Source organism: Eptatretus burgeri, chromosome 1 (assembly GCF_056783735.1).
Source record: "Eptatretus burgeri isolate ZD-2024b chromosome 1, Ebu_testis_v1, whole genome shotgun sequence".
In the NCBI taxonomy this organism is placed as follows: domain Eukaryota; kingdom Metazoa; phylum Chordata; class Myxini; order Myxiniformes; family Myxinidae; genus Eptatretus; species Eptatretus burgeri.
Genome location: NC_140961.1, coordinates 58,655,344 through 58,676,962, shown reverse-complemented (window position 1 = coordinate 58,676,962; position 21,619 = coordinate 58,655,344). Strand labels below are relative to the sequence as shown.

At 35.5% G+C, this 21,619-nt stretch overlaps 1 protein-coding gene and 1 long non-coding RNA gene across 2 annotated transcripts in view; one reads left to right on the top strand and one right to left on the bottom strand.

The window, feature by feature from the left end:
- The window catches only part of PARN (poly(A)-specific ribonuclease), a 285,191-nt gene that overhangs the window by 175,975 nt on the left and 87,597 nt on the right, over positions 1-21,619 (top strand). The window contains exons 14-16 of the mRNA XM_085885374.1: positions 1,776-1,819; positions 3,024-3,066; positions 5,455-5,530. Of these exons, the coding sequence (XP_085741500.1) occupies positions 1,776-1,819; positions 3,024-3,066; positions 5,455-5,530 (163 nt within the window). The remainder of the gene's footprint in view (positions 1-1,775; positions 1,820-3,023; positions 3,067-5,454; positions 5,531-21,619) is intronic.
- LOC147034568 (uncharacterized) overlaps positions 1-21,619 on the bottom strand; it is a 275,792-nt gene that overhangs the window by 242,213 nt on the left and 11,960 nt on the right. The gene's annotated exons all lie outside the window — the stretch shown is intronic.

Sequence of the window (21,619 nt, the reverse complement as noted above, 5' to 3'; positions counted from 1 at the left end):
AAAATCTTCAATTCTCACTCCACCATCAATATTTAGAACACAAGTACTTGACAGTGCTGCTAGCATGTGTCCGTTTTATACTGCATGGGCTGAAGGGAGTGGTGGGGTGACAGCCTTAATTAACCTCCGCCATCGAAGATAGATGGAGGTTACTGTTTTCACCCCTTTCTGTTTGTTTGTTTCTTTGTTTGTTTGTTTGTGAACAGTATTACGGAAAAACTCCTCGACGGATTTCGACGAAACTTGGTGGGGGGGGGGGGGTTCCTTCCGGTCCAAGGATCATGCCATTAGATTTTAGACTTGGTCCAAAATCCAATATGGCCGCTATGGCGGCCAATTTGAAAAAAAAATTAAATTTTTTTTTTTTGCATTTCTACATGTTTTAAGTGATTTCCAATCCCCCCCCCCCAAAAAAAAAAATTGTTCGAGAAAAAAATTTTTGCAACTTTTTTTTCAACAAAATTTCGATTTCTTTTTTTGCATTTCTACATGTTTTAAGTGATTTCCAACCCCACCCCCCAAAAAAAAAATTTGTTGGAGAAAAAAAAATTTAGCATTTTTTTTCAACAAAATTTCGATTTTTTTGCATTTCTACATGTTATTAGTGATTTCCAACAAAAAAAACATGCCAAAATTATAATTGCGGCTGATTTTGGAACTTCAGGTGGATATACCCACGTAAAATCAATTTCTGTCTCAAGGAATCTAGTTATGACGAATGAATTGAGTATGTAAAAGTTAAAAGTAAAAGGGAAAGTTGCAAACTATAACTCTGTGAGCACTGTTGACGTCAAATTGAATGAATAGGATATCAGCTTCGCTTGAGTGACCTAGCAGTATTTGCGGCGGAGGTTTTGCACTCTACCGAGTGATCCCCCTCTAGTTCTAAAATGGATTTGGATCGCTCTCACGTCAACTGTATGCCTTGCATTTGGCCTCATATAATTGCCATACATGGCACTCATATAATTGCTCGACCATAGGCCTGCACAAACAATCTGTCGACAACATAGTACACGTGATGCAGTCCAGTTGACCACAGCTCGTGTTTCCATATTGAAAATGTAACTTTTTCACATCTGTTGGGGAAAGGTTTACTTGTGAATGTTAAAATTAATTTAACAGGCTGACAATAATTTTTAACATATTTGAAAAGGGGAAGTATAGAAATCTGGAATCGTGCAGTGGGTGTATTGATGATGATAAAGGTTTTGGGACGTTGCAGACTGTGGAAAAAGTTGGGGTGGGGTGGAGTTGGTTAGTTGTGAGACAGTATCCTTCCATTTTTACATAGTTTGTAACTAGCTCAGTTTTTCTCCATACAAAATAACATATAATGGGCTCCTCACGTCTCTTTTCAGTGCCGTAGGTTTTCTTATAATGGTGCAATTTTTAAAGCAGCAGCTTTTGTTATACATGCCATAAGTGATCCCACATGCCTATAAATGCCTTCATTGAAATTGTTTCCTGAATTACATTGTACCCTCATTATTCACCGACGTTTACCCGTATTACCTTAAAAAGTTATTCGTAACATTAATTACCCTCAAAATCCCTGCACTGTCGACTTTTCTTTCAACTTCCAGTTATTTTGGCCTGTCTTTATTTATTTTCTGTTTTTTACAGGGTCTAAGGCTCATGGAGGAGCTGAAACACAAATCATGCTCACACGTGTAGACAAGAACACGATACAACTCTGGAATTGACTTCTAGAATTGGAGAATGAAACCGTTTACCTTGACAAAAGTAACAATTGACCTTTTCCTCTTCAACAGGACTTGAACGAATTCAAGGAGCTCACAAACTGCATGTTCCCCAGGTATGAACAATTAATAAATCCGTTTGATTTTTCATAGCAGCGAATATTTCATTCATTTTCACCTTAATGTAGAAATTTTCAAAAATTGTATCTCGCTGCACACATTCCACTTGAGTTCCTATTACATCATTCGAAGGCAAATATGCCACAAGTGTTTCTAATGATGTCACACTGAGTGAGAGTGAAGTGTTGTTTAAGTTTCAAACATTTTTGGTTAAATGACTCATTTACCCAAATAAAAGTTTGTTCATTCCTTCAATTACTTTAATTCCTTCGATTACTTCATTTTTTTTTTTTAAACAAAGGTCATAAGGGACTATGCACAGAGCCATGTATTCCTCAAATATCATTGCTGTTATCATTGCTCATTAACAAAGTTAACATTTCAAAGGAATATTATTTTTCCTTAGTGACCACTATGTCTCTCTTCTCTTTTCACCTCCACCTCCTTAAATGCCTAAACACATATTCTGACCTGACCTCACCTTCGAAAAACCTCTCGACTCACAATTATTCAGATTTTTGCCCCCATCGTTCCAATAAAACTACACTCGCCTGAGCCACCAGTGATCCTTTCCATGATCAAATTGTAATGCTGTTACTCTACACACATCCTTCTTGACTTATGCACTCCCTTTGGCAGTCTTACAGCCTCTTCATCAACACCCTTCACTCACTGAGCTTCCACAATTCTAGTTTTCTTTTAGTGTTCTTCATTCTTGCTCTGCTCTTGTTCTCTATTTGCGACCAAAATTTCTCCATTTGCGGCAAGCAGATATCGACCAAAATTTGGTTTAAAAAATGTTTGTGAACGGATTTCAATCTGTTCTTGTTCCCAAGTCAGACCACGGCATTTTTAAGAATTAGAACTCAAATAGACAGTTGTCAGTTGATAACTCTGCACATTTCCTGAGTCTCACATTACAATTAGTAACAGCTTTCACGTCATTCCGAAGCATGTGCGCACGCTTGTGTATGCACTTACTTTCCAATCGGTGGCAGTAATTTGAGTCCGCTATTTATGGGGGGTTTTTTGTGCTCTTGTTTGTGCAACACAGCTCAGATGTTTATTTTATTTCTTATTAGTGATCATTTTATGAGCTATACTTATGCAATGTCACAAGAAGTCTGCTGGTTATATTTTAGGGTGAATTTTTGCTGTGAAATATTCTTGTTTTTAAGGGCTTGCATGTTTCTTCCCCAGGCTCCTGGACACCAAACTGATGAGCAGCAATCATCCGTTTAAGGTAAAGCTTAGGTACAATGAACATGTATTATTTTGCCTATTCTAATAAAAATAATTTATTTGTATAATCGTTCATTTTTACATTAGCCTTGAAAGTTTTGGCAGTTATTTATTCATGTATGTATGTATGTATGTATTTTGCTGTGTCAAACTGACTGAAAGAGAATGTAACCCAAGGAGTGAAATTGACTTTCCCATCATTTTTGCATGTTATACAACACAAATTCACCTTATGGGGGTCACTGATTTCCATTCAGTATCCATATACTTGTATTAAGAGAACTAGTACATGAGCAACCGAGATGGGGGTGGGGGGGGGGTGAAGGGAATCCCATGTATGTGCGCACCATGCGCACGGTGGTTTGTTAATATCCTTATTGCTTAATGGCCACAATTGTTCCCACATTATCGTGGGGTTGGCTGGGTCGGGGAAGCTTTGCTCAAGTCTTTCACGAACCGGCTGGCCAGGCCTGACGTTCGAGTGAGGTTAAGGCAGCAATTTGTAATTTGTTCAGGGTGCCCACATAGCTCTCCAACTCTTCGTGACGGACACTGAGATCTTTGAAGTCCACCAACTAATGCTGGCAGACGGGATGGAAAGTAAAGAGGACTTGATGAAACTAATGGTGACGATGAAAAAGGAAAGTGAAAAGGCTGGTCTTTATTTATACCACAAAAATATTTAAATCTTGTCAACTGAGAAGATTTACGTGTTGAGAAGGGGTGTGTTCCATTACCAATCAGCTTGTAGAGCGCTCGCCAAGTGCCTCCCTTGAATATTTAATGTTAGATCAGGTCATTGAAAGGATCAGACCATGCACGACATTATAATATGTTCGTTCAGATCATTGAAAAGATCAGACCGTTCATGACATCATAACATGTTAGATTGCTACTTGTAGCGTTCTTCCAAGGCCGCTTCTAAGGCAAAAGTAATAACAACACCAATGATAATAGCATCAGATTTGTTATAACAAAACAATAATAATAATAATGATATCCCCTCTCTCCAAGGGGTTTTTGCTCCTTGGACAAACGCCATCTTGACATGTATAAATCACTTATCGTGGGGGTAAACCTACCAGAAATGAAAATATTATAAACCACAAACACGTATGATTACCTTTTTAAACAGTCGCAACTGCTGTTTAACACTAAACTGAAAGACATCTGGAGGAATCCCGACATTCTTAAGGCATTCTATGCTTATCGCGTCCACCACAGACTAACAGATGGTCTAGGATGCCTTGAGGCATCCTAGATCGACTGTACTCTACATACCCCAGAGTGGATAATAACATGACTCCTTTTGCTCCCGTAGGGAGTGGATGTGTTAGTTTATTAATTTTGCTCCTGAATTCAAACTTTTGTACCCCACTTGTTTAAAATTATCTTTCCTTGAAAACAAAAAGACTAGTTTACTGTGCTAAGTGTGCTGTTATAAGGAGTTGAGAAATGAACCAGCTAGGTGGAGGCCTTTCACAACAGGAGCCAATGAAGCATATTCGGTATATCTAAGGCTCAACATTGGACAGGGCGTATAAGTAATATCCAAGTTGGGAGACAGTTTGATGGAAGAGTCAGTTGAAGATATTATTTTCTGCCAGAAGATTTAGTTGGCAAGCTCATCTTCCTCAGAATGAAGACATCCACATCTCGAAGAAGCTCTTATTTAGACAATTGCCACAATGACGCCCTGCACATGGAACCAAGCTGAGATGAAGAGACAAAGTGAGACAAGACTCGAAGAAGTTTGATGTTGATGAAGGCAGTTGGGTCCATGTAATTCAGAAAAGATGTTCTTGGAGGATAAAATGTGAAGAGCAATTAGATGCCTATACTAAGAACTTGCTGTTGAACTAAGTGCAAATGCTGTTGCCAATTTCTCATGCGATATATAGCAGTGGTCTTTCAGAATAAAACGAGCTATTTCAAGACATAAATGCTTGACAACTCATTCACATGGTGGGAAGCATCCCCAAAGATGGGCATACCAACTAGCTCAGTCTGCCATTTTGTGGCAGAAAGGCATCATCTTTTGTACGACCTTATTTCAGGGTTCATGATGTGTGTTTATATATTTTTAGTAAATATAATAATTTTTTTTTTTAAACTGTGAAATTTGCATTTGGGTTTAAAAAGAGTTTCCCTGGCTCTGTTTCTCTATTCATGTTTTTGTTGTGAAATATCTACTCAGTGTGTCACATGCCATAATTTTCTGCAGTAGTGCTGGAAAATTCTGAATTCTGCTGAAGGGAGACTTGTTGAAAACGTATGATGATGAAATGAATAAAGGAATTACAAGATGGGAAAAGGGTCTTGGAAATTACAAGAGTAGAGAGCAAAACTTTTTTAGATAAGGATTTTCTTTCGTCCTTGTCACCTTCAGGAGATCATTCAATTCACTCAGCTGGGAGATCTTCATCGGCGTCTGATGGAGTCACCATTCAAGGTTCCCACAATTGGTAAGATGCCTCTAATTGGACAAATTAGACTTACTAACAGGCCCATAAGGAAATATAAGTAGTTGAGTTAGTTGGGACTCGTGATCTTTCTTCAATGCTGCTTATGTTAAATGTCTTTAAAATGGGGATTTTAAATTTCTGGAGAAACCAGAAAATGATGACCTCATGTTTGACATAATTCTGTTTTTTTTCACAGATTTTGTTTAAACATAGGCGTCTTTAATTTGGCCCATTGTAAAGAGCTCTAGTGAATTTTATCAACTGCAACTTTTAGACTGTAATTGAAATTAACTTTTTCATATGCACATGCAAAATATCTCAGCATTTACTGCTGCTCATGCGGCTGCTATTGTGACACGGTAATTTTTCTTTGTTGAAAGTTGTTTTTGGTTGTTATTCCTCCGCTGACAAAGTCACCGGTGGCATTATGTTTTCGGGTCATCCGTCCCTCCTTCTGTACGTAAGTACGTCCATCCGTCTGTGCTAATTTTCACTGTTTTCTCTGCAACCGATTATTATCCGATTGACACAAAATTTTCACCATAGGTGCAACTACCCATGAAAATGTTTTAATGATAATTGTGACATCATAGATCATGTGGTGTGGCAACCATGTTAGAAAAAAGGAATAAAATTGGACCTCTGTATCTCCGAAACCGCTTCATTTAAAAAATTGAAACTTGGCACATGTGAAGTCCTTCCCATGGGGATTAAGTGTTTTTTTTGATGATGCTATAGGTGACTTCGTTATGATGTCAAAGTTCTGTGTGCGTCAAACACTTTATCCGATCAGTATGAAAATTTTTGAGTGTCATCTCGGGCTAAATTGTATGGGGGGAAAAATTGATGATGTCATTGGTCATGTGGTTTGAAAGCCATATTATTTTTTAGCCTTCTAAAATCATCTTCTCCAAAACAGCTGAACAGATCAAGGCAAAGCTTTACAGGTATGATCACCGATCGATCCATAAGGAACAAAGGTTCTCCACGTATGACGTCATAGGTCACATGGTTTCGCAGCTATGATTTTTTTTGAAGAATAAACTTTTAAAAATCTTCTTCTCCAGAACGGCTTCACAGACCGAGGGGAAACTTCACCCACATGTTCCCCAAGCCTTTTGGGGATACCATAGTGTTCATGAATAAGTAATAGGTCACATGGTCTGGCAGCCATATTGGATTGAAGAAAAATCTGAAATAATGTTTTCTCTTAAACCACTTTGTCCTATCGAAGCAAAACTTTGCAAGTATCATCTAATGCCATTGCTGCATATAGGGTAAAAATGATGACGTCACAAGTCATGTGGTTTGGTGGCCATCTTGGATAGAAAAACATGCCTTATCCGATTAACACGAAACTTCAAAAGCGTGATCCCCTACCCAATTTGAGGCAGAATATAAACTTGTGATGTAATCGGTCAGGTTGTTTGGCAGCCATATTGGATTGAAAATTAAAAACTTTTAATATCTTCTCCTCCAGAATGGCTTATCAGATCAAGGCGAAACTTCACACGTGTGACCACCTATCCAAGACAAACAAAAAGTTCCCTATTTTGATGGAGGTCACATGGTTTGGCAGCCAAATTGGATTGAAGGAAAATCTTAAATAACGTTTTCTCTGGAACCGCTTCATCAATCAACGTCAAATTTCACAATTATGATCTAGTGGACATGAAGAATATATATTTTAAATTTCAACCTGATCAGCCACATTATCTGGCAACCAGAATTATTTAATTATTTGAATCTGAGACGTTTTAGAATTTCAATATTTTGAATATGGCTCACTTGGCTGTGCCTGGATGAGTTTGAGGGTAGAGGAGTTGCCATACCACATGACCTATGATTTCATAGTAATGATCAAAAAATTATCCAGGGTGAGGCACTCCTTTGGTGAAAGTTTTGTTTTATACCGATGATGGCCCCAGGAAAAAGCAATTCAATTTATACCGATGATGGCCCCAGGAAAAAGTTGTCAACTGCATACGTAATAAATAGATAGAACGTTGCCTGTTACCTGGTCAATAACTTGTCATTCCTGTGTCATAGAGAGATGTGTGGAGCCTCGGTAGACTGGGGAGGAGGGGTTCTGGTTTGCCCTGTTGACCCATGGCATGGTGTCAGCATTTATTACCATGTTCAGGTTATTTAAACAACAATTGCATTGATACCGACTATGTATTCAGGAAAAAGGGCTAACTGCGTACGTAAAAAAAATAGATTGAATGCGGCGTATTGCTCGGTACATCACTCATCAATCCCGCATCGTAGAGAGACGTGTGTGGCTTCGTATGACTCGGGGGAGTCCCAGTTTACCCTGTGGACCCAAGGTGTCAACATTTATTACTTCGTGTTCAGGTTATTTAAATGCCAATCAACTGATACGGACTATGTATTCAGGAAAAAGGTATAACTGCGTACGTAACAAGTAGATTGAACATGTTACTCGGTCCATAACTTGTCGATCCTATGTCGTAGAGAGGTGTGTGGGGCCTTGTTAGACTCGGGAGGGCGGTGGGGGGGGGGGGTGTCGCTCTTTGCACTGTGGAACATTTATTACTTCGTGTTCAGGTTGTTTAAATACCAATTCATTTGATAATGCTGATATCACCAGGAAAAAGGACTAACTTTGTCCATAATAAATAGATTGAAGGCTTCATGTTACTCGGTCCATAACTCGTCAATCCCGTGTTGTATCAAAGCCAGACGTCTTGGTACCCGGTCATCACTGCCAGCAGTTATAAAGTGGCAGTTCTATTTATTATTATTTTTAGAGTACCATGCAGCACCCTATTGCTTCTGTTCAGATTATTCATTTTTCTGTTTTTTACTTCTGCTGGACATTTCCACTGTTTATTCACTTTTAAATTTGTTTTCTCCGCAACTGTTTGAGGCAATTCACACAAAACTTTCACCAAAGGAGTGCCTACCCCTGGATAATCTTCTGATCAATACTATGAAATCATCAGTCATATGGTATGGCAGCTATGTTGGAAAAAAAAGGCAAACTTTGAACGTCTTCTTTTCTGGAGCCGCTCAACGAAATTTTTTTTTGAAAGTTGGTACAGATCAGGAACTCAATAATCGGAACAACATTTGTTAACGATGGCATTATCGGTAAAGTAATGATGACATCATAATTGGATACGTCAATTTTTTATTATTTTTAAATTTTAAATCTACGAAGAATTTGTTTCAGTGAAAAAAATTGATGATATCGGTGGCATGAATTGGCAGCCATATGTTTTGAAAGAAAAAAAAACTTTCAAAAATATTCTCTGAAACACTGAAACAGATTGAAGCGAAACTTTATAGGAATGATTGACTACCCTTAGGGATATATGATTGATCATTAAAATGTTGTTGGTCACATGGTCTGGTGGCCAGATTGGAATGAAGGAAAATATTTTTTAAATTGTTTCCCTGATTAACCTATCGCTTAACCTATCAATGCAAAACTTTACAAATACGATTGAATACCATTGCTGCACATAATGTGAAAACGTTGACATTATCGGTCACATGGTTTGGCAGCCAATATTTGATAGAAAAACGAACCTTATTTGATCAAAAGGAAACTTCACAAACGTGATTGACTATCCAGTTAGAGTCCGGTTTTTAATTTATGACTTCATAGGTCAGGTGGTCGAGCAACTGCATTAGATTGAAAAAAAACCAGATCCTTTTAAAATCTCCATCTCTGAAACTGTTTAGCAGATCAATGCGAAAGTTCATATTGTTGCAGTTCTCGGAACCGCATGCACACAACAGATAGGTGTCCCAAGACAGTTATTCCATTATTATACATGTAGATAGTCCCTTTCCTTTTGTCTAGTGGGACAACATGGGAGTGCATTGCGATGATCTCTTAGCTCGGGTTGCTTACATCATTTTAGATCCTCGTGGGGGATCTCGAAGTCTTACTCATGTTGTTGTTCTTCCTCTTCTTCTTGTGGACTTTTTTGTTTCACAGCCTACAGTTTTCATCGAAACTTCCTGAAACTTGGCATATATAAGTACAAATACCCTGTACAGACAGTAACCATCTCCGATTTTGAAAATTCCTCCTAGAAAAAAAATTTATGACATCAAAATATCTCCGCTAATGGAAATCGCCTAAAAAATTATCTCCGAAACTAGGCAAGCTTTTTGAATTCTGTTTGCGGGAATTGAACAGGACATTAGCAGAAATGAATTACCGCACATATGATACATCACTATGACGTCATTCCTATTTTTTGACATTTTTTGTTTCACAACCCAGAGTTTTCATCGGATCTTCGTGAAACTTGCCATGTATATGCAGAAAGCCCATGCGCAGACAGTAACCATCTCTGATTTTGGAAATTCTTCCTAGAAAAGAAGTTGACGTCATAATATCGCCACTAATGGAAATCACCTATACCATTATCTCCGAAACTAGGCAAGCTGTTTGAATTTTGTTTGTGGGAATCAAGCCGGGCATTAACACAGATAATTTATCGCAAACCTGATACATCACAATGACGTCATATTCGTCTTTTTGACGTCATCATTAAGAGGACGAGGATCTTAGCTCATTTAAGCTTGTTTCTTCATTTCGCCCCTACCTTCTTTTCGTCTGATTATTCCTGAGGTAAATCAGCCACGTGTGCCTTCGATGTGAGGTGGGCCCTCAGTCGCTGGTAAATGGGGCTTCTGGGACACCCATTCAAATGAATGGGGGGGAAAAAGGGGAAAACTTTCTGATTCAAGCCCCAAAAGCCCAAAATAGGAGACTGATTTTCTCCCCACCTATCCCCTTCCCTCCATACAAGCAAATGTATAATTGAGACTTATTTTCTCCCCACCTATCCCCTTCCCTCCCATACAAGCAAATGTAAAATTGAGACTATGAAAAATTGAGACTTACTGATTAAAGCACTTCTTCCCCCCAACATAATCACAGTCCTTTTATATTTTCATTCCACTCAGAGCGAACCAACGAATATTTGCCCATGTTCTACTTTAGGGAATAACTTAATTTTCTATCAACATTCATTTCCATCGAGTATATTCGCAAAGAATAACTTGGAACTTGGTTCTTGGTTTAAGTGTCTTTGTTGTGCAGAAATGAAATGATAAACTTCTCTTAATGCTCTTATTTGACCACCTCCTGAGCCACATATCATTTTGAGATTGTTGTAAATTGTTTTTCCATTGTTCAATTGATTACCATCAAAGATTTCAGTCCATTCAAGGATATATATTTTTTTCTCTACATCCTCCAACTTATTATTCCCGTGCTTTCGAAGAAAAGCGGGAATATTGTGATTGCCTCTGCCGACCGTCCGTCCGTACGTCCGTCTGTCTTACCCTGTAACTCCTAGACCGTTTGAAATAGGAACTTGAAACTTTGGGACATAGTAGATATGTGTATGGGGAAGTGCACCACACTTTCGGATTTTTGATATGACCCCTAGGGGCCCGGCCAGAGGGGTTGAGGTCATGGGGGTCGATTTAAAAAAAAATTGTCATAGCTTTTTTTTAAAAGTGGATTTACCATTGTACATGGTAAATTATTTTATAAAGAACTTACTTATGTGGCCCCCATGAGTGACAAACAGTCACAGGTTTTACTGTATTTATCTAATTGATTATGAATAATTATAATTAATATTATACACAGTTCATTCCTATGATTAAATTGATGCACAGTTCTATATTGCTGGACAGTGTTAAATTAATGTTTCATGAAATGTTGACATGCTTGCAATGACTTCTGATTTAGTAAACATAGTAAGTCTTTGGTCATAAAGCACATCAAATAGAAAAGAATAGTCAATCCATTTTGCAAGATAAAATTTCACCTAGCGTTAATGGGACAAAGCAGTGCACGTGGGAATATGTGATGGTGTGCCATCAACAACGTAGTTCTAGTTAGTAACTAAATTTATCCGCTTATTTGTTTTATCTACTTTTACCCCGGTTATTTCTTCATTAAGACTTACTTGATATTTCTCACATTCTTTTTGTTTCCCATTTAAATACCAAGGCTGATTACATCTCCACTCTTTGGTTTGGTTATTGCTTGGTTCTATCATTTATAAATCAGTAAACAGACGGCATAGCCTGCTAAAATTCCCAACCCAATATCTTAACACTTTTACTTATAACCATAAGGGAGACTATTGATTCCATTCTATAAAATATGTATTTAATCATCAAAAGCTCCTAATGCTTTCTTATTTATCTCTTCTGTATATAATTGATGTTTATAACTTCTTATTGCATTCATTTTTCTGTACTCTTCCTTCTTTAAGGTTAAACAGCTGTAATAATGTTTTAAGTTTATTGTTTCCTTGATTATATTTTTCTTTAGTCCCTTTAGCTTCTTATCACACCTTTCAATGTTATTATTATCAATATACGTAAAAGCATAAGATTTTAATCTCAATCCTATAAATTCACTCATGACCTTCCCACCCAAATCATCTTAAAACTTACCAATAACTTTTTTATTATTTGATGAAAACAACACATCACCTGACTTATAATTACTTGTATCATATATATATATATATATATATATATATATATATATATATATATATATATATATATTATCAATCATATCCTCATGAACATCACTTGTCTTAATTTCTAATATAAAACTATTTGTATCCATATATAACAATGACACATTATCCTTACACTTTGATTTTAAATTTTTATAGTAATAGTCATACATTCACGACTTTGACAAGTCAAGAATTGTTGTTCCTATATAAATAGGTTTATCCATTTCAGTACTCTCTTTTTTCAAATGAATAGCACAAAAGTTCTCTGAAAACACCTCCGCTCACTCAAAACTTGGTCTGTTAATTAACTTTGAGGCTTGTTTCCAAGATGTAGCAAGTCTTGTGTTTTGTCGATTCCTAACATTTTCCATAGTCTTTCCAAATATAGCATTATTCATTACTTTATAAAATTCCTTCTCAAAATCTGTTTTTGCTTCTGTTCTTTTGTATTAAAATCAATATACTTCTTTAACCAATGACTGTTTAAATTTCAAAATCCTCTGAATTTTCCTCACTCTCAACCCAGCAGATAAATATTGTGTCAAGTTCCTTTTGATGCAAAACATAACTTGCTTTGTCATTTAATGTAGTCAGTAGTTTTTCTGTAGATTTACCTTTAATATCAAATGACTGTTGGTCATCACATAACCATTATTTTCTTGGACTTTCTTTATCGGGGGCATAATGTAGGTCTTTATGTTTGTTATGAAGTTCTTCTGGATATTTTAAATCAAACTCAAAATAATATCCAACTTCAGCTTCATCCATTTCTTTTTGAGAGGAGACAACAATGTCTTGTAAAACTTTTTCATAATGTTTTTCTTCAACCCATTTAAGTTTTCCAGAAGGTAAAGATTGAGACATAGTCCACCCATACAAATTGTTTGCAGCATAATACATCAGGTAAGAGTTGTCCTCATTCTTATTATAATCAGGAAGATATTTGTTATTTGCTTTTGCATATCTCTTGGAACATACTTGAGATATTCCTCCTCTTTTAGCCTTCTCTATCATGAAAAGCATATCTATATCACTGATTAATTCTAAATTCTGTTTTGTCATTTTTAACATAGCACTCCAAGCCAAACCCGGGGCTGTGTAATAGTGAGCGGGGTCCAATCCATAAGAATTTTTTTCATGACAGACTGTTCTGAAAGTTTCAAACGCATCAGCCAATAACAATACATCAGTTTTAAGATAAAAAGCATGGTATTCTCCAAGATTCTGTTCTACTAAACTACTCCCAAACCCTTTTAGCTTGTGTATAATCTCTATCGGAAATATGAGTTTCATTCAACTTGCTATAGAAACTTTCCCTTGAAGGAAGTTGTGTTTCTTTAAACTTCTCAAATGAATCCATGTAGTCATACGGATATATTCCCTTTTGTGATAAGAGATCAATCTCTTCTTGATTTGAGAAATGTGATTTAAGATTCGGTAAGTTTTTAATATTTGATGCTAAGTTAGATAATGGACTTGCCATAAACTTGTACGTGTCAAGAAATCTGATATGGGTTATGGGGGATGTATGAATTGTTTTTGTGAATGAGATGTATTTTGATCTGTGTTAGGAGTGGCTGAAATATCTCCAGATGTCTTTGAAAGTTCATTTATAAATAGATGTGTGTCATCGTGAGCGTTGTTGTGAAGAAAGACAGGAATAATGTAATCTTAATTACAAGCCACCAAACAACGGGAATGAGCTGGACCTCTATATTTTCCAGTAAGATGACAATGATCCCTAACTTTGACCTCTCCCTCAATTTTCTCCTCACAAATATGACAGATACTGTTCTTTCTAAATTCCTTTTTCTCTCCCTTTGCTAATGACATTGGTTTATAGGTTTCAACCATTATTTCTCTTAGTCTTACACAGTCTTTTTCCAATCGTCTTTCAAACGCCTCTGAGGCATCTTCTCCTCTATAAAGTTCTAACTTGTTGTATTCATCACCAACAGATGATTTGATATTATAACAGAAACCACAAGGAGTATGTTTTTGATATTTATTTGTGTATGATTTATTTGGATTTGGAGAAACAGTATCTATCTTTTCGAGGATACTTACAAAATCAGCATATATCACAAACGGATGTTTTATAGATTTGTTAAAATCTTTGAATGATATGTTTGAACCTGCTTTTGGTAAATTGATTACGGTTGATTTATGATTACTACAATATTTCAAATGTTGATTTAATCGTTCTTTTGTATGAGAGGAGTTGAGACATCTCTTACAAGGATACGTTTTACATTTTCTCTTGTATAGTTGTGATTTCGGTAATCTTGATAAATTTTTATGAAAGCTTAATGTGATTTTTCCTTTGAAGTAAAGTAGAGAAGGTCAATGTGTGTTTCATCATTTTTATAGTTGTTTGAAATTTCTCATATCTGAACTTTGTATCTGTCAATCCATATACAGAAACAGATAGATTCTTCATTTTCTCAAATTTAGGAATATCTCTCAATGACATTGGAAACTTTAAATCTTTAACATTTAATGTATTCTCGTATTTCTTATAATGTTCAACCATTTCAGGTTTCCATTGAGGAGGATGTAAGTGAGCAAGAACAGACCGTAAAAAGCATTTATTATCTTTGTTTTGAATATTAACAACCGCTTTCTTAAGTTTTATCTCTTTTGGTAAATCATTATAAGAAGAAGCTTGAAGAGGATCTGATTTTAAGATGTGTAGATCTAAAAAGATTATTTTTGTAAAAGCAAATCTACTACCGACTACAGTGTTATCAACATCTTGTTCTTGTCTCTGGAGTTCATGGTAAACATCACATCTTAAGGCCCAGTCACACCTTGACGTTTTAGCCAGCAATGGCAACGTATCAAAATGTATGTAAAACGCTGGCTTACGCTGAACTTTTGATGTTTTTTTTAAAGATTTGGACGTATTCATAACGAGTTGGTTGTATGCATAACATATTAGTAACAGACACAGAATGTTTCGGTGTCTTATAGATAACTTATACCAACGAATGCTTAGCCTGTTGTCGGCGTTCACAAGCTATGCCCAACGATAGTCTAACTTATGCATAGCGTGCTGCACGTATCGCCGACGATCACGTGGCGTAGCCTATTAAAAGGCTGCCGCACAATGATTCAAATCATAACCGCCGGAGAAATGGAAGTGTCAACATCGCAGTCACACCTTGGCGATCTTGCCAGCATATGCCGACCTCTGAAAAATGTGTCTAAAATGCTGGCGCACGTCGAATACGGTATGGGTAAGTTTGGTATTCGTGAATAGAACGCTAAAGTACGCTATCATACGTCGGAGTAAGTGGAGTACGTCTTGAGATTTTAAATGTGTTAAAAATTTTACGACGTACTTGCCGTATGCCTCACATGTTCCGCATGCAATGGGAATAAGTTGTACGCACGATATGCGATCGTTGGCACACGTCGACAAAAGTTACTTGTAAGTTACTCATAAGTCGAAACACGTCGAGGTAGTGGTTAGCGTCAGTGTTCCAGGCTCCCTGGTTTTTTTAATTTTCTTTTTTCTTCGGTATGACGGTGATGTTGACACTTCAATTTCTAGTGCGGTTATGATATAATATAATTAATAGGTTGCCGCTCAACGATTTAAATCATAACCGCACTAGAAATCGAAATGTCAACATCACCGTCATACCGAAGAAAAAAAAAAAACCCGGAGTCTGGAACACTGACGCTAACCATTACCTTGACGTGTTTCGACTTATGAGTAACTTACAAGTAACGTGTGTGGACGTGTGTCAACGATCGCGTAACATGCCTACAACACGTTACTCGTAGGTTAGAAATAAGTTTTGGGTACGCTAACCATTACCTTGACGTGTTTCAACTTATGAGTAACTTACGTGTAATGTGTGTGGACGTGTGTCAACGATCGTGTAACGCGCCTACAACACGTTACTCATAGGTTAGAAATAAGTTTCGGGTATGCTAAACATTACCTCGACGTGTTTCCACTTATGATTAACTTACAAGTAACGTGTGTCAACGATCGCATAACGTGCCTACAACTTATGGCCAGCGTAGCGGAACTTGTGAGTCATACGCTGACATAAGTCATAAAATTTCAAGCATGCTAAAATTTGAGGACAACCACAAAGTACAACGATGAAAGCCAACATACTACTACGAATAGCAGTGTTTTTCAGCGTGCTCTCAATGTTTCCAAAACTTACCCATAACGTATTCGACGTGTACCAGCGTTTTAGACAAATTTTTCAAAAATCGGCATAAGCTGGCTAAAACGTTAAGGTCTGACTGGGCCTTTACAAAATCTTGAAATGATGAGATAAAGTGATGGTTTGTCCTCATATTGGGAGTAGTTTCATCAACTTCTCTTACCATATTCAATTTTACTCCCATATAAAACTTAAAAGTTTTCATTTCACTTAATGTGTTTTTAATTATAGTTTCAATACTTTGTAAAACCATATCAACAGCTGCAATGATTGAAGATGGTCCAGGGTCTTGAAAGCGAAACAATCTTATTTTTATCTGTCCTTTAAATGCGCCATCAGTGTTTTCAATGGAGAATTTGGTGTCACCTTCCCTTTCTTCATTGTTCTTGTGCTTGCGTGGTTGAAGGTGTTTATTATAAAAAATTTAAGAATATCATTATCACATCTATCACAATGTTTTGTTTCTTGGTCAAGTGGAGATATTTGTCTGAAAAGATTGAATGTGTTTGTTGGTTTGAAGGTGTTTTTTATAACATTTACATTCATGATTACAAACGTCGCAGTCTGTTGTTTTCACCATATTTATGGAACAAAACTTTGCTTAAAATAAAATTTTCTTGATGAAAATTCCGTTTAATTTATCGGTGAATCTGTGCTTAAAACCATTTTATCCTCCAACTTTTTTCACTTAATAAATACAATGTATCAAGACACAAAAGCAAGTCTCAATCAATCTCTTCATTTGTAAAAGATACTGAGAAATATGTTGAGGATGTAAAATTGAATAAAGGTAAATATAACAACTATTGGATAAAAACAATTAGGGGAATAATATGAGTTTTTCAATTTCCTTCAGTGGAAGGGGTTTTAGTATATCTGGAAGAACATCAATTAAAGTAGCTCCAACAAAAGTTTCTCCTCTCCTTCTGCCAATATATTCAAAACTAGAAAAAGCAATGAAACAAGAAAAAGTATCAAAAAAGAAAAACCTCTTGGATGGAGCATTAGAAAGAAAAGATAAGACCATCTGTAATATGCAAAGAGAAATTAGTATTTTTTAAACAACCCTAAATATGTAAATCCTAATTAAATAAAGGATGTTAATATATCAGGTGAAATGACATTTCGTTCAATAGTAGTTACGGACCATTTTAAAATTACCTTAAATCTTTGAGATTTCCACCAAAAAAAAATTACTTTACAAGATTGATTCTAGAAATGAATGTAAAGTATGAGGGTGATAATACACCTTTTCTTACAAGAGAAGAGACGGAACAAATGACGACCATGTTTCATGGATTGATGATTTATATTATTAACGATTGTCATTTTCAGGGAAATATCAACACAAGATATTGTATAAATAAAATAATGGATTATCTTGAAATTAAACCTGAACTTCGGATAAAACATAGAGTTTCCAAAAAATCCAGTAAAAAAACTAAATAACCTGTTTTCCAAATATATAAATGAATGATTTTTTACCCATTTGGGAAAATAAGATAAAATTTAACAACCATAAAAATCTACCAAATTCATTAAGATGTCTCATAGTTGGTTCAAGCGGATTTGGAAACACCTGCTTACTTTTAAAGATGCTCCTTACTCCCAACTTTTTAGATCATGATAATTTAATAATTTTCACAAAGTCGAGTTTTCAACCTAAGTATCAACTACTCTCACAAGGTTTTAATGCCAGTCTTCAAAAAGAAGATATAATCGGTTTATTTAAACTTCAAAACAAACTAAATTATTACAACATTGAAGATATAATACAACTATTTTGTGATTCACAAAGATATAAAAAGAAATGAAAGCCGATAACTTGTATTCTTTGTGATGATACGGATGATATATCTTCTCCCCAAGATTTGGATAAATCAAAAAAGAACCTCGTTATCTTTGATGATTGTGTTAATGAGAAAAACCAAACAGTAATGGATAGCAACTACACAAGAGGTAGACATTCTTCTTGCAATTGTATTTATCTTAGTCAATCATACTTTCAACTCCCTCGTTGCTCAATAAGAAACAATGCTAATACTTTTATTTTATTCAAGTTAAATTCAATAGATTTTTGGAGAGGCAATTGTTCTACATGATGTGGTAAAAAGGAATTTGGGGATTATATGAAGCACACAACTGAAAAATATAAATATATTGTTGTGAAACAAGATGAGATATTAAAAGATATTTTTCATTTTATAAACAATTACATATATAAATGACAACTATTATTATAAATCTTGTGGGTAAATCTGCTTCTGGAAAAAAACTTTCATACATCAAGGTTCTTGTATAGTACAAATGAGAATATTGTAAATTTGCTTAAAAAGCACCATGTAGTTCGTATTGTATCAACAACAACTTGAGCAATAAGACCTGGAGACGTAGAAGGTGAAAATTATTACTATATTTCTGTGGAGGAACATATGCGATTGAGGAATGAAGGCCAAATATGTGAGGAGGTTTCTCTTGTTACAACAAAATATTCACATTGTAAGAGTGAGTTAAAGAAACAAAAATCTGGTGGTCTTGGGATATTTGAAACTAATCCAGAAGGAAGGAGACAAATTATTAAATATCTGAGTGGTAATGGGGTTAAGATTTTATCATTCAGTTTTGATGTTGATGAAGAAACTCAACGCAAACGTATGAAAAGCAGAGATACAAGTATGAGTGAAGAAGAAATTACAACTCGTATTGATGTTAATAAAGAATTTGATGAAATATTTAAAGAAAAAGGATTTATTTGAACACATCTACTTGGATGATGAAGAAAAGGAAAATTTCCCTGTTGACCTTTCTCATTCACTGAATGATATTTTCTAATAAATAATGGATGTGAAAGAAAGAGCAAGAAGATTTAAGGAGCATCAAGAGTTGGTTTCAAAAGTTGTAAAACAAAGGAAGACGTAAAGAAAATGCAGACAAACTAACGGGTGAAGAAGCATTTGAAAGAAAACAAGAGAAATTTTTTTAAGCACTTTTAAAAACTTCCCAACAATTTTTTTTCGATGCTTCCACAGCTCCCACAATAGAATGTACTCCTAAAACACTTCAAATGTTAAAAGATTTCAGTCAAATGACGGAGGAAGAATTAGAGCATGTTGGAGAATTAGAATATGATGATAGATTATTTCAACAACTGGAAGAGATTAATCAACCCCCTGATTATATTGTGAAGGCTCTTCAAAACAATGAATATTCAGCAGATTCAAAAACCAAAGCAGGACTCATACCAACAGAACAACCAGCAATATTTCATCTTGTTCAAGAAAAGGGATTGATATTTAATGATGAATTAAGATTCTTGAGTTCTTCTCAACCCCCTGTTAAACTAACTCTGAGATTAATGTTTCTTCTAACAAAAGATGGAAAACAAGGTTCAACTGTGAGGGATGAATCAAAGTATTTTGATAAACCATTGGATATGAAAAATAAGGATGTTAGAGTATATATTGATCTGCTGGACTCTCTGAATTATGGGGTTAGTCTATCTGGTAAAAGTAGGAAGAATGAGAAGGAGAAACACATTATTCAGACTTTAAGTAGCCTTGGTTCAGGTGTTAGTTTTCTTCCAAATGACCCATCACAATGAGTTAAAAGACTATTGTTGCTGTTAGGAAGTAAGAAGGCTGGAAATAACAATTGTTTTAATGAAGCATCAGCCATTTTTGACCAGTTGATCAACATGAAAATAATCAATAAATGTCAATACAAAGACATTTTATCCCATATTGAATAAGATGAGAAGCACAATCCTTCGTTTTAATTTCACAACAAGTGACCACACATCTTCATTTCCATACCCACTACAACTTGACGCAACAAAATAATATGAGGCGTCCATATTGTATTGGAAACTTATAATACCTTGTTTAATATCACCGAGATAAATGACAAGTTTAGTTATAATCTGGGAAGTGGATACAAAACGATAACAGTTTCACCCGGAGCATATGAGATTTCTCAAATATCTTCCTAAATTGCTCGCCTTATGAAAGAACAGGGTGATGCCCCAAAAAATATTGTTATAGATATTCAAAAACATACTTCAAAATCAAGGGTTAAACTTAAAAATAACTACAAGGTTGATTTCACAATTGATAATTCATTTAGAGAGTTATTGGGGTTCTCCTCAAAAAAGATTGAAACTAATGGGACGTTTTACAGTGATAATTTCAGCCAAATATCCTCAGGCATAAATTCGGTATTAATTCACTGTGACTTGATTGATGGCACTTATAATAATGGAATAAGAACAAATACAATATTTTCATTCAGCGCATAGTCAACCTCAATTGGTTATAAATGCAATATGGAACCCAAAAATCTGGTTTATCTACCTGTCAGGAAAAAAACCATATACAGAGTAAATTTTAGGATAACCGACCAAGATAATCGCATGATTTCTTTTAATGGAGAAATTATATCCATCAGAATTCACCAACGTGAAGTTTTCCAATAAAGAAATGCGATGGTTATTGTGAGGAAACACGAGTTGGGAAAATATAAAATAATTACAGGGGATGGGATGTTCCTTTCCCCATACTACAAGGGTGAAGGTATGTATTTTGGGAGAGGATACTATAAACCGAAGAGACAAATGGTTGTAGGACATCAATTTAGAATAAAAGGATATGGTATAATTGATACTCTAATGGGTATAGGTTCAACTATTCTTAAACATAAAGACCTAATTGGTTCAACTGCTTCTGCTGTGGGAAATGTAGCAGGTGCTATAAAGAGTATAAAAGATGCCCAAAAGGAATCTCATAAATTGCAAGCAATAAAATAAATTAAGAAAGGCAAAACTCAGTTGTCTCCCCAAGAACGACAGAAAATAATTCAAATACTTGGGTCAGGGTTTCAAAAGTTTTAACATCTTTTTTCCTAAATAAATACAAGTATGGAAGCAATTGATAGTATCTATGATTTGGATGATACCATTGTCATCTCAAACTCGACTGAAAAAGAACACCAATTCAAGGTAAATGCAATAACTGGAACAGACTGAAATGCAAATGGTATAAAATGTTTTGAAATCAATAATCAACAAACTTATTTGAATTAAGCCAAAAGTTTCTTGTTGTGTAAATTTACATTTACGAAGGCTGCGAATAACAGAAACGCTACACTCGTAAATGATTTCTTCTGGATAATGTTTGAGAGTGTTCGTTTGTACATTGGAACACAAGAAGTTGAAGCGGTTGATTATGTCTCTGCTACATCTGAAATGATGAAATTTACACTATATTCATTTAGTGATGGAATGGGAAAGGGAGCTGTCGAATGTTTTATTCCTGATATGGCAATGGGAACAACCACAGACCCTGGATAGAGTCAAAGAAAAGGAA